The sequence below is a fragment of the Ictalurus furcatus genome, chromosome 5 (genome assembly GCF_023375685.1).
Source record: "Ictalurus furcatus strain D&B chromosome 5, Billie_1.0, whole genome shotgun sequence".
In the NCBI taxonomy this organism is placed as follows: Eukaryota; Metazoa; Chordata; class Actinopteri; order Siluriformes; family Ictaluridae; genus Ictalurus; species Ictalurus furcatus.
This window is the reverse complement of record NC_071259.1, coordinates 6,887,591-6,913,384: the sequence shown is the minus strand read 5'-3', so window position 1 is coordinate 6,913,384 and position 25,794 is coordinate 6,887,591. Positions and strand designations below refer to the sequence as shown.

The window sequence follows — 25,794 nt, the reverse complement described above, 5'->3', positions numbered from 1 at the left end:
AAATCCGGACAACTCTTAAAGAGAATAATATCCGGCTAATAAGCGGCTGTGTGTGTGTGTGTGTGTGTGTGTGTGTGTGTTGAGCTGAAATATCCAGTGGCAATACAAACATACGGCTCAGAGGATGAAGCGGGTGTTTAGTTCAAGGTGCAAATGAACTGAAACGAACTGAAAAGCGAGCGCGAGGCAGTGGGAAGTGTGTGTAGGAGCTGATGGAGCAGGTTAGGGGATGGGGAACTAGGTTTGCTGGGATGGGCTGGGTGCTGGGAGAAATAGGGCTGACAGGAGGAGGCGTTAGCCGCCGTTTGGGCTCACACGAGCGGGAAACGCCACTCTCTCACCAGGGGATCACACAGTGCGCTGATCCAACAGCCCTGCAGCCTCAGACACAGCCAAGCAGTAGGCTACTCACACTCACTCACACACACACTCTCTCACACACACACTCTCTCACACATACACGCTATCACTTTTCATTGCAAATATTTAAACTATCATAAGGGTTGTTATAATTTTGTAGGTAATATTTTCAATAAAAAATATATATTTAAAAAAATATGAATTTTTAACACTACACGTCGAACTAATTTTCCATCCACATTCCCATTAACTTCAAATTCTACGCTTTTAAAACTCATTCACGCTGATGAACTACACTAAACTACATTTCCCATGACGCACAAGCACAACGGTGATTGGTTGCTTGTTGATACACTTCCGAAACACCAGTCCAACCGTCAAAAAAAAAAAAAAAAAGATTCAAGGTTTTAGCTGCACAGATGAACTTCCTTCATTTTCTACACTGTTTATCATTTGAAACTCTCCTCTAGTCCGGTCTACAAGGTAAATATGACGTGTTCGAGGTTTAGCTAATCGCTCCGAGGCTGTTGTGATTAGTGAGCGTGTTTGAATGAGATAAGCTAGCCAGCTAATTATAACGGACACGTTGTGGCGGCTCCTTTGGTAGCCTATATCACACCGCCAATATTTAGTCATCTGTGATTCATTTCTAAAGTGAAATACTAGCAAAAGAGAAACCTGTTAGCTTGTAGGAATCTTAAGGGAAGCATAACGTCGTGTGTAGGCTACAAACAAACACGGGCTGAGTCCCAAATGAATCCTTACTCCCTGCATGTAGACTTAATAGGTCACTGCAGCGTTTTGAGTAGATTTCTATGTCTGGAAAGTTTAGAAGGGTGAGAAATGACCTCTAATAAATCATATATTAGAACCAATGTACATCTGTCAGATTTTATTAATTCAGTATTCTCAGAAAATTACATGTTTTAGGAACAGGAGAAACCCGAGGAGTAAATTAGTTTATAATGTGTAAATGTTATAAGGTATTTATAATGAATGTAGTTTATGTTTATATTGTATAATCAGCTGCTTGTTTTGAACTGCTGCTATAATCATAAATACTGTTTTGTACTCATCCTCTTCATAATATACTCATACTGAACATCCTTTCAACATAGTTATTATTATGATTATTATTATTATTATTTTCCTGATTTGCTGTAGAAGAGTAATGATTTATAATCCCACTATTCGGTGTCACCTGTAAGACAGTGGGCTTTGTTTTTGAGTCTGTTTGCTTGTAAGATTTCTTCCTCATGTCCTCTCGGGGAGTTTTCTTTGCCACTGTCGCCTCCGACTCGCTCATTAATGATCTAAAGCTACTTTGGAATTTCTGTAAAGCTGTTTTGTGATGATGTCCGTCGTTAAAAACGGCACACGAATAAAATTGAGAGACACCGGAGTTGCTCGATGTTATAAAAGTACTGACGATACACAAGGTTTCCAGGAGAAGTGTATCGTAACATGATGATCTGTTAAAATGTTGATCGTCAGCAAGTTTTGGTGAGTCAGCGATGGCGTGGAATGAGAAATGAAATGGAAAATATCAATGACTGTTGGCGAATGAAATCAGTGCAGCTTGTGCTTATTAGTGATGGGAAGTTCAGATAATTTTACTGACTCGGATCTTTGAATCTCGTTCAGCAAAATGAACGAATCTTTTTCGAGTCATTTCATTCATTTCAGCAGAGTATAATTCAAATCTCTCTCTCTCTCTCTCTCTCTGTGTGTGTGTGTGTGTGTGTGTGTGTGTGTGTGTGTGTGTTCAGACACGAATCACTCTCTAAGACAACACGTTGTTCTTGAGTCATAGTAAAGATTCGTTCATGAGCGACACATCTTTAGTGCATATAGTCTATTTCCCTAAATGCAGGCTGCATATGACATTGAAACCATGTTTATTCAGTAAATATAAATTAAGCAGCCCTCCATAATTGGAAGTAAAAGGAACATAAGAGTCAACGTTTATAGCAATTCGATCATTTAAGTTAAATTATACAAATAGTGATGGAAGTCTAAACATAAGAGTGCTCTGTGTATAATATAAAACTCTTCTTGTTCATCTAAATGAATATTAACACTATTATTTCAGACTCAGCCATGTGGATTTCGGTGAAGTTGGAGTGGCGCCATCATGTGTTTCATATGAGTTATTATAACAAAGGCATTGGTGTTCAGGCAAAACTGTTCCACAAAGTGGGTGAATGAAAGTTGGCATCATGCAGTTTGCATGGATGAAAAAATGAAATTATACTTCTGATTTACAATAAAAAAAAAAAACCCCAACAAAACATTTCGAAAGAAAAATGAATGTGTTTCGTGCAACAAGACAGTTATACAAAATAAGTAGAGAGGAACCATAAGAAAGAAGTCATACGTTTGCTATGACCCTTTTGGTCTCCGGATCAAATTTGAAGGAGGCGTTGCATGAGATTTAGCAGATATTTTTGAGAAAAAAGGGGTTGAATAATCTGCTCAGAGGATGCAAACCATCATTAGAGGCAGTTATGAAGGCACTTGGTGTGGTACTGTTTGGTACCACAAGGTACTGGGTAATTTGGATACTGGATAATAAAGTAATTTAGATTAATTTCAGAAAGTGTGATGCAAACTTTAATCTTACAATTTAGAATTGAATAATATTCTTATATACTATACTAATACTTATTTAATATACTAATATTGCTTATCATGTATTATTTGAACATTTTTGTTACATGTGATAATGAAAGAACATCTGTAAAACGAAATGTTATATATATATATATATATATATATATATATATATATATATATATATATTCATTTTGTCTTAAGACTTTGGAAATGTTTTCACTTTAATGTGTGTATTAAGGCAGAACACAGTGCTAAGTATTTCTTTTAGTCTGTGCAGCTGCTGAAAAAATCTATATAACTGATGTGAATCTTAAATCCCAGCAGCAGGAGAATCCTAGCATTCACCTTTTGCGCATCACCTTTCGTGCCCTGGCATGAATTTCTCCGAGCTCCTGAAGCAGTCCAACCAGCTGTGCAAACTATCCCCTGATGGAAAGTATTTGGTATGGAATCAAATCTCAGCATTTGATATAGGTGTCATAACTATCTCCTAATGGAAATTATGATCCTAAGCATCTTTGATAAAAACTCAATCTCTGTTATATAAATATGACTTGTGTATAGGCCCTGATTATTATATGCTTAACAATGCTGTTATCTCTCATTTCAATATGGGTTATAGATCATTTCCCACGCTCTAACTAACCCCGTGTGTCTCGCAGGCCACCTGTGTTCAGTATCGCCTGGTAGTGCGGGATGTCAGGACTCTGCAGATTTTGCAGCTTTACACTTGTCTGGACCAGGTTGTGCACATGGAGTGGTCTTCAGATTCCCTCTTCATCCTCTGTGCTATGTACAAAAGAGGACTTGTACAGGTACTTGCAGAACTTATTAGTCCTGCTGCTGAGAGTCAGATCAGCTAATTAGGTGGGGGAAATAATGAACAGTTTCCTGGAAGCGCGTGCCTTTAATGTGGAAATGTCATGAATGAATGATGCATTCGAAAGCAGTGTATCCAGCCTTGCCTAATTGGTAAAAGATGTGCAAAATGATTTGGAGCAATAACTCCTTTGTTTAGATTCACATTGCCTGCATTGTCTTTTAAATGAATATCCCTGTCCATAATCACTTTTCAAAAGAATAGAAAAAAAAAAACTTACCTTTCTAAGGGAAGCCAGCGCCAGTCCTTCATTTTGTCCCAGGCTCAGGAGTGCAGATGGAACGGAAGCTGTGAACAGGGCTGTTCTTAGTGGTGATGGTGTGCACGTTCACGTGTAAGCGTGTTTCTCTCTCTCACAGGTGTGGTCTCTGGAGCAGCCAGACTGGCGCTGTAAGATAGACGAGGGCTCGATCGGACTAGTCTCCTCACGCTGGAGTCCAGACGGACGTCACATACTCAACACCACCGAGTTTCACGTAAGTGTGAAGTCAGGAGGAGTCTAACCCGTGCCATGTCAACTGTCGCTGCCTCGTAACCGACGACCTGAAAATAGCAGGCTGTCGGGTGGAACAGGGCTGGCTTCAGACCTCAAATAACCATCTAACATAGTGCGCTGAGCTATGTCCTGCGCCTGTTCACTTTACAGTCAAGTCAATGAGGGGGAAAAACCAGGGAGGGATCGTTTATTGGGGTTACTGGTATCATACGATTACCATGTGTGTGTAAGCATTCCTACTCCTTAACAAATTCCTGGGGGAAAAAAACACTGGAAAGCAAGTCTGGACTGAATTAATTAGAAACAAATAATCTCAGGCCTTTAATTTAATTTATTTAGAAAGTGTCACTCAGTATAGCTTTGGTGGATTGTTGTGCACTTTATAATACTTGAAATACATTGAAAGACAAATTTAGAAACCACAGCTTGTCTTGTGATAAGCTCCAAACTCATCATATGGAAAATCCGAAGTTGGAATTTCCCTCCAACTTTGTGTAGTGGTTTAGGTTGCTCCATGAATTCACACATGCTTAACTACTGTGGATGTGGGAAGTATATCCTGATCCAGAGGTGCTTCTGAAATGGCCGTGAAAGATACCCAGGACAGTGTAGAACTACATGTGAATCACTCTACATCCCTCTATCTCTGCCTGTTAGGATTACACATGGGCTGAATGCCAGAGCAGGAGATGCCTGCTGCCTGAACTCGACTCCAAGAGTCATTGACAGGTGCTGAGATGGAGAGCAGCTGTGTCTGGGAATGAAAGAGGGGGCACAGAGCTGGGTGTCTGTGGCATTCTCACTTTCTCTCCCACTCAGTAGCAATCAAAATTCAGACTTTGTCTTTCCAATTCTCTCTGACGTGACGGTTTATTGTCACAAGGTGAAATGAGTAGTGTTGATTTTCTGTCATGTTAGTTAATGTAATGTGTGTATGCTGGAGGCAGGCAGGTGTAGTAAAGCTCTGTCATTAACAGCGTTTGCGCACAGGTGAGAGGTTAAGAGTTCAGTCCCTGGCATTAGGCTTCAGATGATATCGCATTCACACTAGATAAGAATACGTTAAGGTTGGGGTTATAAGGTGGTTTGCATGTTGGGACTTTGGTTTCATGGTCATAAACAGGATGCTAACTTGTTTGGGAACAGCTGTGTGGTGTTAATGCAGCCAGTGTGTTTTTTTTTCTGCCCCCTTGTAGAGTTTATTTGCAGACAGACGGGGATACACGTGTGTTATTACAGCTAACGGACTTTCCAGCGGCGCGTCATATTTGGATAGTGATAACTACGGTGAAAATACGTTTTGTGAGAGCATTTAGGTGATTGTGGTTGCCTGAAGGCTGTGGTTTATAAAGCAGGCAATTGTGAAATGGATGCATCGGTGGTGATATACTCCTTGCATATGCCAAAATTCTAATTGACGACATGTCTAAAAAGCAAATGACTAGTGTTGGATTCATAACAGACTATGACTATTATGCATGTGAAAGCTGAATATTATGGACTATTGTTTTATACGCGCTCCTAAATTTCTTAATTCTGATTGGTCAAAAGGTGTTGTAACAGCACGGCTCAAACATTAATGCTGACTGTAATTCAAATCATGAGTTTATATTAATGCTCTCTTTCTGATATGTTATTGTTTCTATAGCAGCAGCTCATTCAGTGACACTTATGATGAGCGATCTAAAAAAAAAAAATCAAGAGTAATAAGTATAAATGGATAAAACTTGCCATTTAACAAAGAAATATGTATAACCAGTGATGTGGTCCAAGTTTCTGTAAGGAGACATTTAACATTTATCGGAGAAGCCAATGTCAGCGCTTTGTAATCACACCACACCAAACAGATGATGCTGTAGTGTGTCATTTTTAAAGATTGACCTAAACACACAGGAAAATGCAGAGAGTATGAAAACCGGGAAATAAGGTACAGGTGGGCATAATTAGAGACAGACCACTTAAAAGATGAGGTGGAGACTGATAACTAAACACGAACTTTAAAAAAAAAAAAAAAAAAAAGATAAAAACACTTGTTGCCATGGGAACTGCAGTGCAAATCAAGGAAGGTGAGCTTGTGACCGATCACACCAATACCATGGTTTATCATAACACTCTCTGAGAACTCATCTGAAACTGCTGAGATCAGTCAAATTGCTCATAGGACACACAAATTTGCTCAAACATTTCTGTGATATTTTGCAAACACACAATATACAGTGGTACTTGAAAGTTTGTGATCCCTTTAGAATTTTCTATATTTCTGCAGAAATATGACCTAAAACATCATCAGATTTTCTGAAAGTCCTAAAAGTATACAAAGAGAGCCCAATTAAAACAAGTGAGACAAAAATATTATACTCGGTCATTTATTTATTGAGGAAAATGATCCAATGTTGCATATCTGTGAGTGGCAAAAGTATGTGAACCTGTGCTTTCAGTATCTGGTGTGACCCCCTTGTGCAGCAACAACTGCAACAAAACGTTTGCGGTAACTGTTGATCAGTCCTGAACACCGGGTTAGAGGAATATTAGCCCATTCCTCAGTACAGAACAGCTTCAACTCTGGGATGTTGGTGGATTTCCTCACATGAACTATTTGCTTCAGGTCTTTCCCCAACATTTTTGTTGGATAGTGTCAGGACTTTAACTGGGCCATTCCAAAATATTAACTTTATTATTCTTTAACCATTCTTTAGTAGAATGGCTTGTGTGCTTAGGGTTATTGTCTTGCTGCATGACCCACTTTGTCTTGAGATTCAGTTCATGGACAGATGTCCTGACATTTTCCTTTAAAATTCACTGATATAATTCAGAATTCATTGTCCCATCAATGATGACAAGCCGTCCTGGCCCAGATGCAGCAAAACAGGCCCAATCCGTGATACTACCACCACCATTTTTTACAAATAGGATAAGGTTCTTGTGCTGGAATGCAGTGTTTTCCTTTCTCCAAACATAACACTTCTCATTTAAACCAAAAATTCTATTTTGGTCTCATCCATCCATAAAACATTTTTTCCAATAGCCTTCTGGCTTGTACACATGATATTTAGCAAACTGCAGATGGGCAGGAATGTTTGTAGAGCAGAGAATTTCTCCTTGCAACCCTGCCATGCACAGCATTGTTATTCAGTGTTCTCCTGATGGTGGACTCATGAACACTAACATAGCCAATATGAGAGAGGCCTTCAGTTGCTTAGAAGTTACTCTGGGTTCCTTTGTGACCTTGTGGACTGTTACAGGTCTTGCTCTTGGAGTGATCTTTGTTGGTCGACCACTCCTGGGGAGGGTAACAATGATCTTAAGTTTCTTCTATTCGTACACAATCTGTCTGACTGTGGATTGGTGGAGTCCAAACTCTTTAGATATGCTTTTGTAAAATTTTCCAGCCTGATGAGCATCAACAACTCTCTTTCTGAGGTCCTCAGATATCTCTTTTGTTCATGCCATAATACACTTCCACAAACATGCGTTGTGAAGATCAGACTCTGATAGATCCCTGTTCTTTAAGTAAAACAGGGCGCTCACTCGCACTTGATTATCATCCCATTAATTGGAAACACCTGACTCGAATTTCACCTGCAAATCAACTGCTAATCCTCGAGGTTCACATACATTTGACTACTCACAGATATGCAATACTGGATGATTTTCCTCAATAAATAAATGGCCAGGTATAACATTTTTGTCTCATTTGTGTAATTGTATTCTCTTGGTCTAATTTTATGACTTTCCCTGAAATGTTTTATGTTAGTTTCTTTGTTTTGTCGTTTTTGTTTTGGTGCTAGAGCTGGATTGTTTTTTTTTTTGTTGTTTTGTTTAGTTTTTTTGAGCAGCTCCAGCTCAGTTTGGAGACACCAAGATTTTCGAGCCAACTAACACTTTGTCCCAGGTATAATAATCCAAGTGTTTGCTGAGTGTTGTAAGAGTCTCTTGAAAGAAGAAACCCAAGGGCACTGTTGAATACTATACCTTTTGAAATGATGCCACATTGTTTGGGATCTTACCAACAATGCGTGTGCCATCATTAAACTACCGAGGCTGCTTACGGTCTCGGTTTTCTAATAGCTCACAGTCAAAATGCTGAGCATTAGCCATGGCCCAAAATCCCCAGGCTGGCAGGGGTGGCATCTCCTGCCCCCTTAGCATGTCTGGCCGTCTGTATCGGATTCAAGTGAGAATCAAATCTGTAACAGGAGCATTGGCACTGTATCGTTTTAAAGATGTTTTCTGATGTGGAATGCCCTGGCTTAATCCTTTGCTGACAGGCAGGTCTATGTAAAGATTCTTACAAATGCCACTGCAGCTTCTTGCATACAAAGGGGCTTTCCCAGTGTGAATCATATTGATTCATTTCATTTCCAAATATGTTCTTCGGTGTATTCTGTAAACGTTTTAGTTGCATTCTTTGTATTGTCTTTGCACTGTAAGCATTATTGTTTCACTATTTTACTCAATTTAGATGGACTGTGTACTTGGGTCTTACATCAACAGTAGTAGACAATGTTGGGTTGCAGTTTTTTAAAGCAGCCTTCAATGTGATACTGTTGTTTTCTTATGGCTGTTCAGGGAGCTGCAGCTGTCACGGTGCTGAATATTCCCATGTGGTTTCAGACATGGTGCTGACACGTGTCTGCCTTGGCTGGCTCGCCGAACCCCTGAACGCGCTAGCCTCACCAGCTCTTCGGGCCTCCGTTGCACTGCATTGCAACACGGAAGAATCATCTCCCAACTTCCTCTCCACTGTCCTAGAGTTTTAGATTTCAGCTATGCCAGGCCTCTCTCTCTTTCACACCAGTTCCCCTGATAACCCACTCTGTGTAGCAGACGTGATGAGAGGCGGCATCGCTTAAAGTGATCACCCTGTTGAGATGCTGGTTTCCATAGAACTGAGATGTCTGATGCAGCTGTATTGCTTTGCTCAATCCATTCATGGATGAAGACAGATAGCCATGAGTGGGGGAGCAGCTGATGCACCTCAGGTGTCCTTCTAGGCCTTGAGTTCACCAGAGGACACACCAGGGGAGCACAGAGAGCATCTTCCGTTGTAGGGCTAAATTTGTGATGTATCTGTGAGTTTATTAGACATGTTTCAGGAAGAGAGAAAGGAATAGCTTTAGATGTGCTTTCCATAAAGTATGTTAACTCCTAAGGCTACACAGTGGCTAGCTTGTAAAAGAGTGTATGAGTGCTTTCCACTTTATAGGCCACCTCATACTGATTTAATGGTTTAATTACAACCAACAGAACATGTAGATTTACATTTTACATATACACGTAAGGCATTTGGCTGATGGTCTTTTCCAGAAGAACGCTATAGAGCGATTAGTGGTCAATGGCTCTACCTCCAGGGTTTTCTGTACAAATATAATTCACCATACACACATTCATGCACATCAATGCCATATGTTGTTAACGTTAATCTTTTTGTGCATTTTTAACTGTTACTCCATTTGCCTAGTCCAAATCTGAGTAAAACTGTTTTAGGTTCATTTTCTATTTGCTCAGATTTTGTTTCACACTTCAAAAGAAAACACTTGCTGAGGGTCCTATCAGAGTTGAAGCCTGCGCTAATCTCATGCATTTGACAATGTGTGGAAAAAAATGTCTCTGTTTAAAAATCCATCTAAAGAATATGATGTTTAACGGGGAACGGTGGGTTGGGGGTTCAAATCCCACATGTTCTCTCCATGCTTCGGCGGTTTCTTCTGAGTACACTGTTACAAAGACATGCGTTGTAGGCTAATTGGTATTTCCAAATTGTCTGTAGCATTTGAATGGTTGTGTGAATGTGTGTGATTATGCCCTGGAATCGGTTGCACCCCATGCAGGGTGTCCCCCGCCTTGTGCCCCAAGTTTCCTGTGATAGGCTCCAGGCAGCCCGTGACCCTGTGTAGGATAAGCGGTATGGAAAATGGCTGGATGGATGGATGGATGGATGGATGGATGTTTATATTAGGGGAGTTAAGGTTTAACATTTTCACGATAGGACATTCTAGTCTGAAATTAGCACGGTTTCATTGTGTCACAGTATTAATCGAGAATACATCGAACTCCAAGCCAGCAGTGTTGACAGGGATGTCTCTGCCACCGACAAGTCTAGTACTTCTTGTTGCTAATTTTTATGCCTGAAATGCCTTTAAAATATATTTCAAAGATTTGACCTTTTTCTGACCTTGACCCTGTTTGGATCAATTCCAAAATCCAATCAATTCATCTGCTGTATAAAAAGTTATTTGCATATAAATCTTACAACCACTCAGACTACCTGAAAACCTAATGCCTGTACCACTTATACCACTTAGTGGCAGAGGCATTAAAATGAATCCAGTGGTGAAAATTATATTATAAAATCTTTGTACAAAATGCCTTTTGTATATCTTGGTGTATGTAAAAAGTTCAAATCCCCTAATTATTTTCTTTTTTTTTTTTTAATAAAGATTTATATATATATATATATATATATATATATATATATATATATATATATATATATATATATATATATATATATATATATATAATAGTTGTGTTCACATCTTTTCACTTCAAAGATGAATAAGATTTGGCATACAGCTGTACATACAGTATTTATAGTTACTTGGAGCAATTATTTATCATTCCAAGCCTTCTCATTGTTTTGTGCTTTAAGCAATATAAAATAGCTTTTGTTGTTTAATACGGCCTTCTCTCTTTATCCTTACAGTTAAGAATCACTGTCTGGTCTCTTTGCAACAAATCTGTCTCCTACATCAAGTACCCTAAAGCCTGCCAGAAAGGTGAGTGTGCGAGATTGAAAACTAGCTTAGACAAAGCGAAAAAGTTTCAGAAGTTTACAAACATCGCCAACAATCTTGCCATCATCAGGGATGGATTTCAGCGCAGACGGACACTACATGGCTCTAGCTGAGCGTCGAGACTGCAAAGATTACATTAGTATATTTGTTTGTGACGATTGGCATCTTCTCAGGGTGAGCATTTTCTTTTTCTTAAGCCACTACAGTCCACTTACTAGGAGAGTCAGGACAGTCAGGGTCCTAGATGGTGTTCCCTGTCTATGGTGTTTGAGGATTCTGTTGTAAAGACAGGATTATAAGAAGTCAGCTGGCTAGGTGAAGCCTATATGTGTTATCTGTCATGCTCAGATTATTATTATTAATTTGGGAGTATTATGATTTTGACATACCGTGACACTGTACTGCAGCATTTTGAGACAGAAACACAGGACCTAGCAGGGGTGGAGTGGTCTCCTAACGGCTGTGTGCTTGCAGCGTGGGATGCCTGTCTCGAGGTGAGAATCCATCTCATTAATGAGGATTAACGAGGAATGTCCTGAGATCCATATGTGATATGCACACTGTGATCCAGAATGAAACATCTAAGAATACATGTGAACATAATAATTCCAAAAAGTTTCTCAGATTTTGTTGTTGTTTTTAAAGTATCTAATATACGTATATTCCTCTAGTACAAAATGCTGCTGTATTCCCTGGATGGGCGTCTGCTATCAACCTACAGTGCTTATGAATGGTCACTGGGCATTAAATCAGTCGCCTGGAGTCCCAGTAGCCAGTTTCTGGCCATCGGTAGCTACGATGAGAAGGTATAACCTCTACAAAAACACAACCTGCTTTTAGCTTCTGACATTAAGATGTTTGGCATAAGGTTATGCTTATAATGTATTAATTTAATCGTTTAAGCCAATGGTTCTCAAACCAGACCTCAGGTCGCCAAAGACAGTCCATAGTTTTGTTTTGTTCCGACTCCCACAACATAGAGAAAGAAAAAAATGGATTATCTTAAGAGGAAATAAATTTATATGTAATTTTCTGCGATATTTTCTAAGAACCATTGACATGCTAATACAAACCAGTGTCTCTGAAGCTATTATGGTATGGTTGTTTTCCATTAGATTCGGATCTTGAACCACATCACCTGGAAGAAGCTCGTCGAGTTCGAGCATCCAGCTACAATCGCTAACTCCAAAGCTGTATGCATTTATTCCAAATTTTGTCCATTGTTTCTAGTCACTTGATATACACTTGATATAGTTCTGCTACGATTTGGAATTTGTCGTGCATTCTCATGGCTTATAGAAGAAGATGGCTGAGAAATGGCGGCATACAGTATGTGTATGCAGAAAGCTGGATGGCGTTCGAGGACGTTTGTTTGTTTGTTATTAGGTGGTGTACAAAGAGGTGGAGAAAAAGCCTGTTGTTGGCATCGAGGATTTGTCCAGTCATCAGATCGCCACGACAAGTTCCTTATTCAACACACAGAGTAAATGTAAGGCCTATACGTGTGCATGAAGCAGATGATGTTTTTATAGTGGAGCTCTGTTAATGTTGCCTTGTATTGATCGAGGAGGAAAGAACAGAACAATAGACAATCAACAGATTGATTTTAAAAAGTAAAATAATTTCCAAATGTTACATTTTTGAATAATATTAAGCACAAAGAAATATGATCATTCAAAATCAAGTTTAAAAATCTATTTATGTACATCATTCAGCCACTTCATGACGAAAATAGACCATAAATCTGAATATTTCTAATCGTCATCATATTTATTTCTTTAAATGTTTAGCTATTATATTACCTCAAGTAACCTTCTGCTTTGGTTTATATTAGGTCGTGTTTGTTATCTTGCTGATGAGCACTGTTGGTGTGTGTGTGGGTGAGGGTGTATGCTAATATTGCGTGTTATGCAGACAGTTGTGTTTGAGTGGAGCCTGAGGCTGGAAGGCTCGAAATGGTGACAGGGCCATTATGAATTCCAGCACGCAGCAGAGTTGACCAACTATTTCTGTAGGCAGACCATTGACTGAGCTCTGCGAGAATGCCCCCATATAAATCTTACGGCTGAAAACATAGCGCCTAGTGTCATGTTTTGACACAAGATCTCTTCCAAAATGCCTTCATGTCTGCTCCTAAAAACATGAAACCACCCACGCTGGCAGTCACACTTTGCCTGAGTATTTTGCGTGGCTCAAATTCAAAGATTTCTTAGTGGAAACAGATGTTGCACTGCACTTCCGGGGATGTGTTCACAGCAATCTGACATCCCACACTCCTCTGAAACAAGCTGATATACACTATACCGTAGATAAACAGACATAACCCTGAATTGAGTCAAATATCACAAGGAGATGAGTGGCACTGGTCTACAACTAGGATGTGTTAGGATGAGACTGGACTTTCTAAAGTTGAGCTGTTTCTATTCAACTTGACTTTATTTCAGATGAGATTGCTCCATTGCCAGTCCAAGTGTCAGTGGTGAAGCCTGATCCAGATCGTGCCAACCCCAAAATCGGAATCTCTGCTGTTGCTTTCAGTGCAGACAATCGCTACCTTGCCACAAAAAATGGTAAGAATCTAATGATCAATATTATGTCATTGTTTTTAAATAGTTTGTTAGAATCAAGGGTAAATCTAGAAGCTTCTTTCACATACAGTATGTAATAGCCATTTCCTGATGAGTGCCCCCTGCCCCATTTGGCATCAATACCAGTCATGAGAAGCATTACCGGCTGCCCGATGAGTCTGGTATTTGGAGACATTTGCTGCTTTTAGCTGCTGTGTATTTCCCCTTTATTCTATCCACTAAACTTGATTCTTGCGAGCGCAAACTCCCTGACAAGTGTGTCTTCCTGTTTGGCTTGGTGGTGGGGTGTTAATCATCATTAAGTACTCTGATGAGTAGTAATGCCACTGTGCTGGCTGACGCTGTGCCAACCGCGTGTCTCAGACAGCATGGCGCAGTGTGTGTGGCTGTGGGACATGCAGAGGCTGAGCCTGCAGGCCGTACTGGAACACGCTTCAGCTGTGCGCTGCTTCGCCTGGGACCCACGCCGGCCACGCCTGGCACTCTGCACCGGAAACGCCAAACTCTATCTGTGGTCCCCCGCCGGCTGTGTGTCGGTCAAAGTGGAAGTGGAAGGTGTAGGTGAGTGCAAGCAGCATTCAGTTACTGTTTCTAGGTCAAACCGAGTCATTTTACATTTATGCTAAAAAAAATTATTCATCACAAATACGTCCCTATGGTACATGAAAAGAACAATGTTGTTGTTTTGTTTTTTTTAAAAATCCGATTATATTGCATAGATTATGATTAGATGTTTGACCCAAGCGTAACAAGCTGAAATAAAACGTTAAAAAAGACAACAACAAAAAAACGGGTAAAAACACATCCCTCCATCTCTTATTTGCACTTCCAGCAACCAGCATTTGTGTTGTAAATATTGTTTATGTAAGGAATAAAACATAACAGGGCGTGCACCTCTTCAAAGTGGATTACTTTACCTCCTCCACACCCTGGTGGTTCTCTGACATGCTCTGTGTAACTCAGGTTTACAGGTGCAGTCACTGTTCTGGCACTGCGATGGAGAATCTCTGGTCCTGTTGGGGAAAGATCAGCTGTGTGTGTGCTACATGGCCACAGAAGGGGAGAAGTGAGTGCCAAGGAAAAGCCACTGGCTACATTAAACTAGCACCAGCGTCGTCCACTTCCATCTTAATTGGATCTATTTTAAAAGTAACTGCTCTCTGCTAGGGGGCAGACCTACACCAGTGTATAAGAATTAAAAGCTGATAGACCCTAGTGCTGGAAGATGGATGCCCTGCCTGGCAAAATCATTCCATCTGGTACATATGGTGTACTTTTTTTTAAATTTATTTTATTTTTCAGGCTTAGACGTTCGTTGAGAAGGACTCGCAAAATTATCATAGTGGTAGTATGTTCTTATAGTATTCCAGTACTATTTAAGCATTTTTGAGTCAAAATTCAGTCTACAGGTTTCTCAAGTGGCACAACAGAAAAGCGTTTTCCGATTGTCGAGAGATTTTGATCGAGTTTGAATCCTGACAACGCCACAAATTTCTATCAGACAAGAATTTTGACGTTTTATACAAAACTTGCTCATAATAGAAGCCTAAGCGTGGTCGTAAAACTGTCGAATGTTTAAAACACGCACCCGTTTACACGAACACAATCAAACCCTCTCTGAACACCTTAGAACAACACAGGTTTTCCCCAAGGTTTTTCAGTATTTTTTGTCACCACACATTCTTCCTCCTTATAAATAATTCCCTGGAATATTCCTTTAAGTTAAAATAGTGTTGACAATTTAATAGTTAAATGAAGTTTGCAATGAATCTGGGGTTGATGATATGAAGGGCAGAGTACAGTAAATAAGTGTGCTAATAAGGGCTGGAATTTTTACATCAGAAAATAGCACTGCTGTGATGTTTAATGTACCTCAGGACTACAGGATTGTAATGCTGGAACACAAATACGCACAAGCTGAAGCTGTTCATATTGTAACGTTCAGTACTGTCTGGTTTAAATGTTATATTATTTAAGATGCTAAATATTCATTAAGTAAGAGCATTAATATGTAAAAATCGACTATGACAGTTAGGATATTGCTCACAACTCTGTTTTACATGTGTTTACATCTAGGCTTTATAGGGACCATGTTCTGTGTGATGTAGGAGATATTTTTATCTGTAAATGTAGAGGTTAGGATTATTTTTACAGGCTCAGAATTTCTAATAAAGTTTTCTACAAATCTGTAAGGGTTTCTTGAGCCTGAGTGTTTGTGACTGCATCCCCACACACTCCCTTTGACCTTGTTTATTAACCGAGAAACCAACATACAAGAATGTACAGCAATTTTAATAAGTTTTAGCATGAGCATCGGTACAGTACAAATCAACAGAACTGAGATGTAGACGACAATGCTGAGGCTGGTGCCGAAAACCAACCTTAAGCATGAAAAGGGGCAACAGTAACTAATAATCGGAGGTAATTTGGGTCTCAGAAAGTGGTCCAGCGGTTAGACATCATAAAATTGAGGAGCGACAGTAATTCTATTGAGTGAGGGGTAATTAGTATTAATTAGATATGTTTTGCCAGAGAAAAAGGGGTGTAAAAGCTGTAATGGGTGATTCGAAGCAACGACCAGATTACAAAATGTCACACACGTAAAAGCACTTTTTACACAGTAACCCACATGCACAGTTCACATGCAACACTTTACATTTGTACAAAAGAAAAATCCTTCAAACAGTGCCATCACTAGGAGGTTTAGTACAAAACACATAACCTTGTACTGTGAGAGAGAGAGAAAGAAAAAAAAATAATAAAAGTGCATACAAGTAAATAACCTATTAGGGAACCCGTATTAAATCCTCTGCACTAATCACCTCCGGTTAGAATTAAACTCCTAACCCTCATTTGCATCCTTGAACAATAAAGCAGCATTTAAAATGAAAGTTACTAAATTACTAACCTAACCTGAGCCGGGATTAACGTCACAAACCGAGCCACTTTAGTTACACCGAGGGAACACAAATCTTGCACAGACTTCGCTGCTATGAAGTGAGGCAGAACGTCTTGAATGATGAAAATGGAACAGATCAATGCTAAAGACAAAAAAAAAAAAAAAAAGTCATCACATTGCAATATTCTTGCCATACGACAGGACCTCTGGGCCTTTTATATTCAGGAAAAGTCTACACTGAAAAAGATTTAAAAATAATGTTTACATTGGAACATTTGTGTGTGATTGCGAAATTCTGGTGCGGATTTGTTGGTTGGTGCGGTGTTTTCATTATTCCAGTGAGAAGTTCGCAGATGTGGCACAGGAGTGCAATACTAGCACAGTTGCTATGGCAATTAATAGAAATTCAAGGAGAAAATCTCAAACATAAGAGATAATGGTCAGGTTTATGTCAGCTGCTAAAACAAATGAGCAAGAGCTGCTTTTTCCAGACCCATTCAACATCATATTAATGAGAAATCCACTGTAGAAGAGACAGGAAATGCTGGCCTCAAAGTTCCAGAATACAGCGCAGGGGCACGGAGTTACGACAGAGACGCAGCTCGGATAGTTGGCGTTAGTAGGATGTTTTGGAAACTGATCTGTTGAGTTGCGTACAGATGAGGAAGTGAGAAAGCTGGACTGATTAAAGGATTAAAGCGCTGCTGCATCGCTCTCTTTGGAGCGAAGGCCAAATCGCAGTTGCACTGCTGGTAGTTGAATGGCATTGTGGGTAAATAAAAGTGAAGTAAAAGTGATCAGTGACAAATAGACCAAAAAAAAAAAAAAATCACAGGAAGAGCACGTGTTATTTATAAAGATCAATATGCAAGTCATTCACAGTGGATTTTTCATTTACGTTAATAAATAATAATGAGTACATTTATAATCATAGGAAATGTTTGGACTGAAGTGGAACATAATTCATCAGTTCAAACTATTATGAACAAACCCCTCAACTTTCACCCATGGAAGCTGCTTACCAACAACAAGCTTTCAGCAGCGTATGACTTTACAGTTCTTTACGTTATTAGTACAGTCATCACCTTTTGCTTCATGAGTCGCTCCATTCAAAACTCGCTGCATAAACAGTCTGGTTCCACAGAGATCGATTTACACATCACTTCCCTACACACAAGTCAACAAGTCGTCACTCATTGGTTAATGAGAGCTGAATTCACACACGAATTAGATCAATTAACGTTATTATTCTTCAGTGCCTGGCTGGTGCAAGCAGACACAGTTTAGATCACATAGTAAGATTAATAATCTTAGAAACATCAGTGGCAGTAATGTTAAAATTCATTGATGCAAGAATGTCCTTTTTTTGTTTTAATACTAGGTTTCAAACTTGACAATCACAGTAGATTTTTAAAATGAATTAATTTAGGAATAGTGGTTATAATAATGCTTAGTACTTGTAATATGATTTTTTTTAAAAAAAAAGGTAATTTAAGAAAATGTTTGAACAGGCATTTCATTGAAATTTCTCATACTTATAGCTTATCGATGACAACACTACTAGTTTCAGTGTAACCGAGAGAAAGTCGTTCACCTAGCTGCTGTCTGTAAAGTCCACAATTTAAAAAAAAAATAAAATCTTAGTAATTACTATATCAAAAGGGACCAACATTACTAGCAAGAAAATCCTAGAAGTTTTCTGTAAGTCGGTGGACAGGATGACCATGCCAACAGCATCTTGTGAATTCATATAGAACTGTAGGTTTGGATTTAGCAACCGGCTGAGTGTATAAGCTTTATACAGTGTACTGACTGTGTGCGAGATTTGAGTTAACGTTGAGGTAAAGTTAGCTAGCTAATTTGTTTTTGAACAGATGTGCGCCAAGCAACGGTAAGAAAACAGCAAGGCGAAAGGCTGGCGTGAATGCTAATTAATAATTAGAGGCGTCTCCTTTTTTTTTTTTTTTTTAGCCAATCAAAGAGAACACACGCAAAGGCTCATAAGTCTCATCTGTTACATCTAGCCTCCTTTCCCCTTCATTGACCTAGAAATATTATTGCCGTTTGGTCTGACTGCTGTTTCCTGTATCGTCATAGCAACGGGTCAAAAATCATAAACGCCAAGGTTAATCAGTGTACGTTGCACTTCTACTACATGCAATAAAAATAAAATAATAAACAGGTGTGTATGTTTTCTGCTGTTGCTGAATACTGAAATTATGGATATTCAACTGTTCACCGATAATGAACATTTTCTATGAGTCTGTCCCCATCATTAATCTGAACAACTGATCAAGCATGTTAATAAAGGGTCGTGGTGAATTACACACTAAATTGGCTTTTTTTTTTTTTAAATTTATGCCTAATACCTAAGATCATTATGGCAAATATTTTGTCCTATTCCATTACTTGTACATGTATATAAAGCGCACCAGCATCATACACTCCAAATCCCACATCGACATACTGTTTAGGAAACACACTTAGTAAAGTGGGACACAAAAATGAAGCAGGATGGCACGAGCCCAGTAAAGGGGCATCAACGTTGGCATCGGACGCTTCCAGGCACATGCTGAGGAGCCAGCGAGGCACACTGGTGGTGTGAAGAGGGGCATGCTTCACACCCCACTGAAATCCGGCAAGCAACACAAAAGGGATTCATGGAGCTCGACATATTCAAGTGCAGCAATGCGGGTTAGATGAACTAGAAGCCGATCTTGCCTCTTGTCATGGAGTAGCCCAGTTTGGCCTCGTTGTTGATGAAGGACATGATGCCCAGGTAGGTCTCGATGAGCAGCGGCCGCTCCAGCAGCAGCACCCCGTTCGACCGGCCCGGGATGGGAAACTCCTTATGGGCTCGCTTTACCGCCTGGATCAGCTGAATTTTAAAGTTCTCCAGCTGAAGAACGAAACAGGAAGGTCACTGCAGCCAGGTGGTGATCACTCAAAGCAGGATAACCACACGCAGCATGCTTACGTTTATATACATTTGCACGCTTGGCCGACACTTTCAAGCAAAATGATTTAAAATTCTACACGGGATACAAGTGAGCAATTGAGATTAAGGGTCTTGCTCAAGGACCCACAGTGGCAGCTTGGCAGTGCTGGAATTTGTAGCTCAAAGCCTTAACCACTAAGCCACCTTAAATTAGTGTGATTTAGATTAGACATGTACAATGCACTTAGTTTAGATAATTGTTTGAAGAGCTTGAAGAGTTATAGTATCCGGTTTGTGGATTTACCTGGCAAAGGGAAGCCACCTTTTCATCAGCGTGGGCCATGGGGTGCTCTGTGAAGGTGGCATAGGGCATGTCAGTGGACCAGGGGTTCCAGCGGTTTAGGAAAGAAGGCCTCGGTCGTTTATCCCAATGTATGCGAACGCCACTTCCCTCTCTCCTGTAGACAGACAACAATCGATTTCGGATTTTAGTCGATCTGGGGATTTAAAAGACTACACTGTTGTGAGCAATTAATAACGGGTCAAAACAACGGAGTAATCCTGAACTTCCTAGACCCGAAAAAATCTACAAATAGCATAACATCATATTGTCAGACTCTGAGGTTGTCTTTTGTGCTTCATGTCCAAGCAGAACACAACACGGACACACTAAAAGATAATGGCTATAAAGGTTAAATTTGTTTTACTGGCAAGACAGAACACTGGGACACGTTTGCTGTCTGATTATTCGAATCAACATGTGAAACACCAACCCAGGCCCATGGGAACTCTATACAGGATTGACTGTTATTTAGAAAAGGGGAAGTATTCATTGTTTTGTCCGGGGACCTTATATATGTGGCACTGATGGTGTTCGAATGATCAGAGTTCATTTTAACGAAGCGTGATGCACGCTTCTCCGCTCTCACATGATCTTACTTATTCAGAGATTTTGGTGGAAACTCGAACTCTCCAACTGAAATGGTGTCCACAGCGTTTAAGGAAATTCTGATGACCTGCTGACACAGCAAGTTTATGAAGTCATATTTGCAAACCAGAAGAGATCTGCAAGACACCACAACACAGCAGACATCAGCACACGAAGAGCCGTTCAACTCCACTGGTAGGTTAATACATCACAAGATGAACTTCCTCTCTCACCTCTCGGTTATGAGCACCAGTCTCTCCTTTTCATTGTTCCAGTGATCGACTCTGTAGAGAAAGCGCACCAGGTTGGTCAGACTTAAGACTGAAATCCGTATGATCATGAGAATTAAAACAATTTATGTTTTCATATGTCATATCTCCAAAACCAATCTTATGTTGAACATGTATTTGAAAATGACAGGATGTAAGAGTTTGGATTTTCACCCTTTGTAGTATTACTATAAGCTGCTTACAGAAGAATATTTTGTAATGTAGGTTACGTCACCAAACTCACAGCAATCTGGTTTGCTGGTTTACTCTCACACTTTCTCTACTCTAGAAATTTCATACCGACTCCAACCCAACAACCGACACAAAGCTGACTGTAAATAACTTGAATGGGAAGGTGACCACACAGCATGGGAACACTGTACTATAAGAGTATTTTCCCCCTACAAACTGAAGCTTTAATCCTGCATCATAACTGCACCTCATAGGCCATACAAATGTTTAAATGATAACAGACTACATAACATTATGCACAGAATAACATTTACACTTGTAAGGCTGTTTGCACTTTAAGTCTGATTTTCTATTTCAAACAAAATTAAAAAATCAGAACAGACAAGGAGTTTTTTTTTTTAATGATGGAAAACATCAATGAGTCTTGTGTTTCACGCACAGTGATATAATTATATAGTATAATTATGGTAAGAGCCAATGAGTGAGCTAGGGAAAAATAAATAAATATGAAAATGCCCATAATGTGGACCACAAAGACAGGGGCATTGAGTACGTTTACATGGACAGCAGTAATCTAATTATTGACCTTATTCTGAATAAGACGATATTGTGATTAAGGTGTTTACATGAGTTGTTTTTAGAATATTCCTTTCATGTTCCCGTTGTACATGTTATAGAACATAGATCGATTAACGGCACACGTCATTACGTCACCGCGCCACACCGTCCGATGTTCCCTCCAGAATTTCACGTATCGACACACAGTTCGTCTTCGTTATGGTACCGTATACAGTTTTGGGTGTTTCATTTTTAATCTTACGAAAGCGTCAAGTGCAGTTAATTATTTGTCATGCTATAGGTGTTAATAGAGGACTGCTTGAAGCCGTGGGCTGCGTCCCAAACTACATACTTACCGTCTATGTAGCAGGTAAGTACGCGGTTTCGGACGCAGCCGTGCTCTCTTGTTTGCCGCCAAACGGTTGAGCGCTGCCGTGTGTGTGTTTCCTGTCGCAAAATGCAGCAAAATCTCCCACACGACGTTAATAGTGTGATTAAGGTGTGCACGTCTGTAATGCACTGCGATAAAGTCACTAACATAGGAGTACTCCACATATCTTAACTTGATTTGTGTTTACTTCGAGTATGACTTTAAGCTCATCCGAAATCACTGTTTACATGATGGTTTCTTAATCAGAGTATCGTCTTAATCAGGTTAATATCGGATTACTGTTGTCCATGTAAACATACTGAATCTCGTAAAACAAAGAATGGAGATTTGCATTTTCTCCTTCTTACACTTTGTGTTTTGTCTATTGTTAGGCAAAACACTCCAGCTCCATCTTTGTTTGTTTGTGTAACATGGTAGCACAATCTGGCTAATTCAGGACTGATCGAACTGCACGTTACAGTTGTAATTATGAGATGAAGTCCATTTTCAACATCTTTAACATGAAGTGAGGTAATGAAAGAAAAAGGCAACTGACTCTGCTACGAGCCACACGCTCAGAACCTCGCCATCTTCTGAAGGCAAAGCCACTGTGCGGATATCGTTCACCGCCTGCTCGATGGTTCCTGGCTGGAGAACAAAACAAAAAAAAACATGAGGTAAATATCAAATGCTATAATTTACCTACTGGTCATTAAAATAATACTTGATACCAATCATATACAACTTGACACCGTGGTAGGATCGTGAACCATAAATTGTTCTCAGATTGCGCTGTTAGAATCAGTCTTGCAGCTTTACTAAAGAAAACTGAATTATAAATGTTAATCAAATGTACATCGATTCTTGCAGATGTGCCTTTTCATGCCTCACTGGCTGAACTAGAAAGTACTGGAAACTAAAAGCAGAAGCCTCTCATCTTCGTGTGAGGCATCTGTTTTCGCCGATACAGCTTTCAACCCGGTCATTATGGTCCATTCACCAAGGCAAGCTTTATACATCAATCAGCCATAACATTAAAACCCCTGACACGTGACGTGAATAACACTGTTCATCTCGTTACAATGGCACCTGTCAAGCGGTGGGATATATTAGGTTCAGTCAGTTCTTGGAGGTGATGTGTTGGAAACAGGAAAAATGGGCAAGCGTAAGGAATCTGAGCGATTTTAACAAGGGCCAAATTGTGACAGCAAGACGACTCCAAAACGGCAGGTCTCGTGGGGTGTTCCCGGTATGTAGTGGTTACCAAAAGTGGTCCAAGGAAGGACAAATGGTGAACCCGTTGACGTGTGGACGCCCAAGGCTAACTGATGCGCTTGGGGAGCGAAGGCTAGCCTGTTTGGTCTGATCCCACAGAAGAGCTACTATAGACAAATTGCTGAAAATGTTAATGCTGGCTGTAATAGAAAGAGGTCAGAACACACAGTGCATCGTAGCTTGCTGCGTAGCCGAAGTGTGCCCATGCTGACCCCGTCCACCGCCGAAAGTGCTCACAATGGGCACGTTAGCATCAGAACTGGACCATGGAGCAGCTGAGGAATGTGGCCTGGTCGGATGAATCCCGTTTCCTTTTACATCACGTGGAAAGCCGGTTCGTGAGAGTCACTTACCTGGGGAAGAGATGGCACCAGGATGCACTATGGGAAGAAGACAAGCTGGTGGAGGCAGTGTGACGCTCTGGGTAACGTTCTGCTGGGAAACCTTGGGTCTTGGCATTCATGTGGATGTTACTTTGACACGTACCACCTACATAAACATAGCTGCAGACCAAGTACACACCTTCATGCTAACGGTATTCCCTAATTGCAGTGGCCGTTTTCAGCAGGATAACGCACCCTGCTACACTGCAAAAACTTGTTCAGGAATGGTTTGAGAAACATGACAAAGAGTTCAAGTTGTTGACTCGGCCTCCAAATTCCCCAGATCTCAATCCGATCAAGCATCTGTGGGATGTTCTGGACAAACACGTCCAATCCATGGAGGCCCCACCTCACACCTTACAGGACTTACATGCCACTAATGTCTTGGTTCCAGATGCCACAGCACACCTTCAGAGGTCCTGTGGAGTCCATGCCTCGACAGCTCAGAGCTGTTTTGGCAGCACAAGCAGGATCTACACAATATTAGTAGGCGATTTAATGTTATGGCTGACCGGTGTATGTATTTATAAGTAGAGAATGGAGACTGTGTTACGAAAAGGTTTAATATAGGCATTAAAACCAAACGTTTTATAGAGAATCGGGAGGCATTTGGATGAATTTTTTTTCCAGAGGTTATATTGGTTCTTCAGTTTTACACACAAGTTACATATAAACAGGGTTAATAAAAACACAAAGACTGTCAATGAAGCTGTCTGATGCTTAAAAAGTAACTATATATAATTTTTGGAGAAACGCAAATCAGTGCCATTTACATACATATACATGTTATAACTTCGATTAATTATTAATCAAATCGAAAATGTTACACACCTTGGTGTAATTTGACATATAAACGGATGTCAGTCTTACTAAAGCAAGAAAATGCCAAAGGACACAAAAACCCCCAGAGAAATGTTTTGCTAACCTGCTAAACTAGTTCAAAGAAGACGTATTAATGACTAGTAAATACATAATTATATAATAATTGGAGAACAATATTTATTTTTTAGAAAGTTGTAAGGGAACACCTTTACACATTTTTACACTAAAATGACTAGCTTAATCTTATTAAAAACTTGTCTGGAGTATTTGCTAGCCCAAGCTTTAAATGAGCTGATAATAATTACAGCTAGCTATTCAGTCGTTATTAGCTGCCCTGCTTTACACCCCGGTTATTAATAACCTAATAAACTACTGTTTATTCATATTCTGTCTGGTTCTTACCCTAAACACGAAGTAATCCTTCACTTTTGCACGCATGGTTGGGTTTTGGACGTGAAAAGGCGTGAGTTTTTGGAGCGGAGAGCAGCAAGCTACAGCAGCTCCGAAGCCGAGGACAGATTGGGCCTCACGCCCCGGACTGAACGCCACTTCCAGCCCGTCCAGCGCGTCCTCAACCCCGTCGGCGTGAAGAACCGCAGCCCCTGGACTCTCCGGGTCCATCGTGTCATTCAGCTGAAGCATATTATTCTAAACGTTTAATAACTAACTGCAGTATTAACTTGATTTGAGCTCAGTTTAGCTAATTACAGCGCTGTGATATTTCTGCAGGAGAAAGCAGTAGGTCCTCTGCAGAAGCTTGTTTTGCTTAGTGGGGAAACACCCACATGCTCCAGTCTTAAAGCCACATTCACATATACAAATTAGTGTAAATAAATCAGTGTAAATAAACCACTGTAAATAAATAAGTGTTTACAGAAATCCCCACAGCTTTACTGAGGTCACATCTGGTCTGTTTACACATGAAAATCACACTGTTGTGTTTGGATAACGATGCAGTTTTGAAGATGACGCTCGCTAGACTTTCACGGGCAAACAATAATATTAATAATTTAATACATCTTTTTTTATTATTATTATTGGTTTTTTTCTTTCTTTCTTGACACAATAACGCCACAAAGTTTGCCTCAAACATATTCACTTAATCAGCAACTTTCATCTGTTGGGATTAGAGTTAAAGGAGCTATGTGGTGCCCTCTGCTGGCTGCTTGGTGAACTGTAAGTAAGAAATAAAGCATGATGTGACGTGCTGTTTTAGGAAAATGATCAACGACGGTGTGGCTCGAAATGAAGCGGTTACTATTACTACACCGAAGTTGATTATTTTCCAATAGCAGCATAAAAAGTGTTTTATTGCTCTTATACGTTTCATTTGTAAACCCTGCTGAAAACACACACACACACACACACACACAATAGAAACCTTCAAAGAAATTGTAATGGTTTTAATGGTTATAATGGGAAT

The 25,794-nt window shown here is 40.0% G+C and overlaps 2 protein-coding genes across 3 annotated transcripts; one reads left to right on the top strand and one right to left on the bottom strand.

The window, feature by feature from the left end:
• The first annotated feature begins 753 nt into the window (after window positions 1-753).
• Window positions 754-15,988, top strand: wrap73 (WD repeat containing, antisense to TP73). Of its 2 annotated transcripts, none has more exons than XM_053624511.1 (13): window positions 754-843; window positions 3,301-3,419; window positions 3,639-3,791; window positions 4,216-4,332; window positions 11,059-11,131; window positions 11,220-11,323; window positions 11,557-11,643; window positions 11,821-11,955; window positions 12,265-12,342; window positions 12,536-12,638; window positions 13,594-13,719; window positions 14,101-14,298; window positions 14,701-15,988. In XM_053624511.1, exons 2-13 carry the CDS (start codon window positions 3,351-3,353, stop codon window positions 14,805-14,807), a joined length of 1,350 nt encoding a protein of 449 aa, XP_053480486.1. In that variant the 5' UTR covers window positions 754-843; window positions 3,301-3,350; the 3' UTR covers window positions 14,808-15,988. The 2 variants fall into 2 exon arrangements, with proteins under 2 accessions (XP_053480486.1, XP_053480487.1); XM_053624512.1 differs by having other exon boundaries at window positions 3,298-3,419.
• Window positions 15,989-16,011: 23 nt separating this feature from the next.
• Window positions 16,012-25,384, bottom strand: tprg1l (tumor protein p63 regulated 1-like). The gene is made up of 6 exons (XM_053624513.1): window positions 24,774-25,384; window positions 22,448-22,539; window positions 20,736-20,786; window positions 20,514-20,639; window positions 19,879-20,032; window positions 16,012-19,535 (listed from the first exon to the last, which is right to left on the bottom strand). The coding sequence occupies exons 1-6, from the start codon at window positions 25,011-25,013 to the stop codon at window positions 19,341-19,343; spliced, it is 858 nt and encodes a 285-aa protein (XP_053480488.1). The 5' UTR covers window positions 25,014-25,384; the 3' UTR covers window positions 16,012-19,340.
• Window positions 25,385-25,794: the final 410 nt, after the last annotated feature.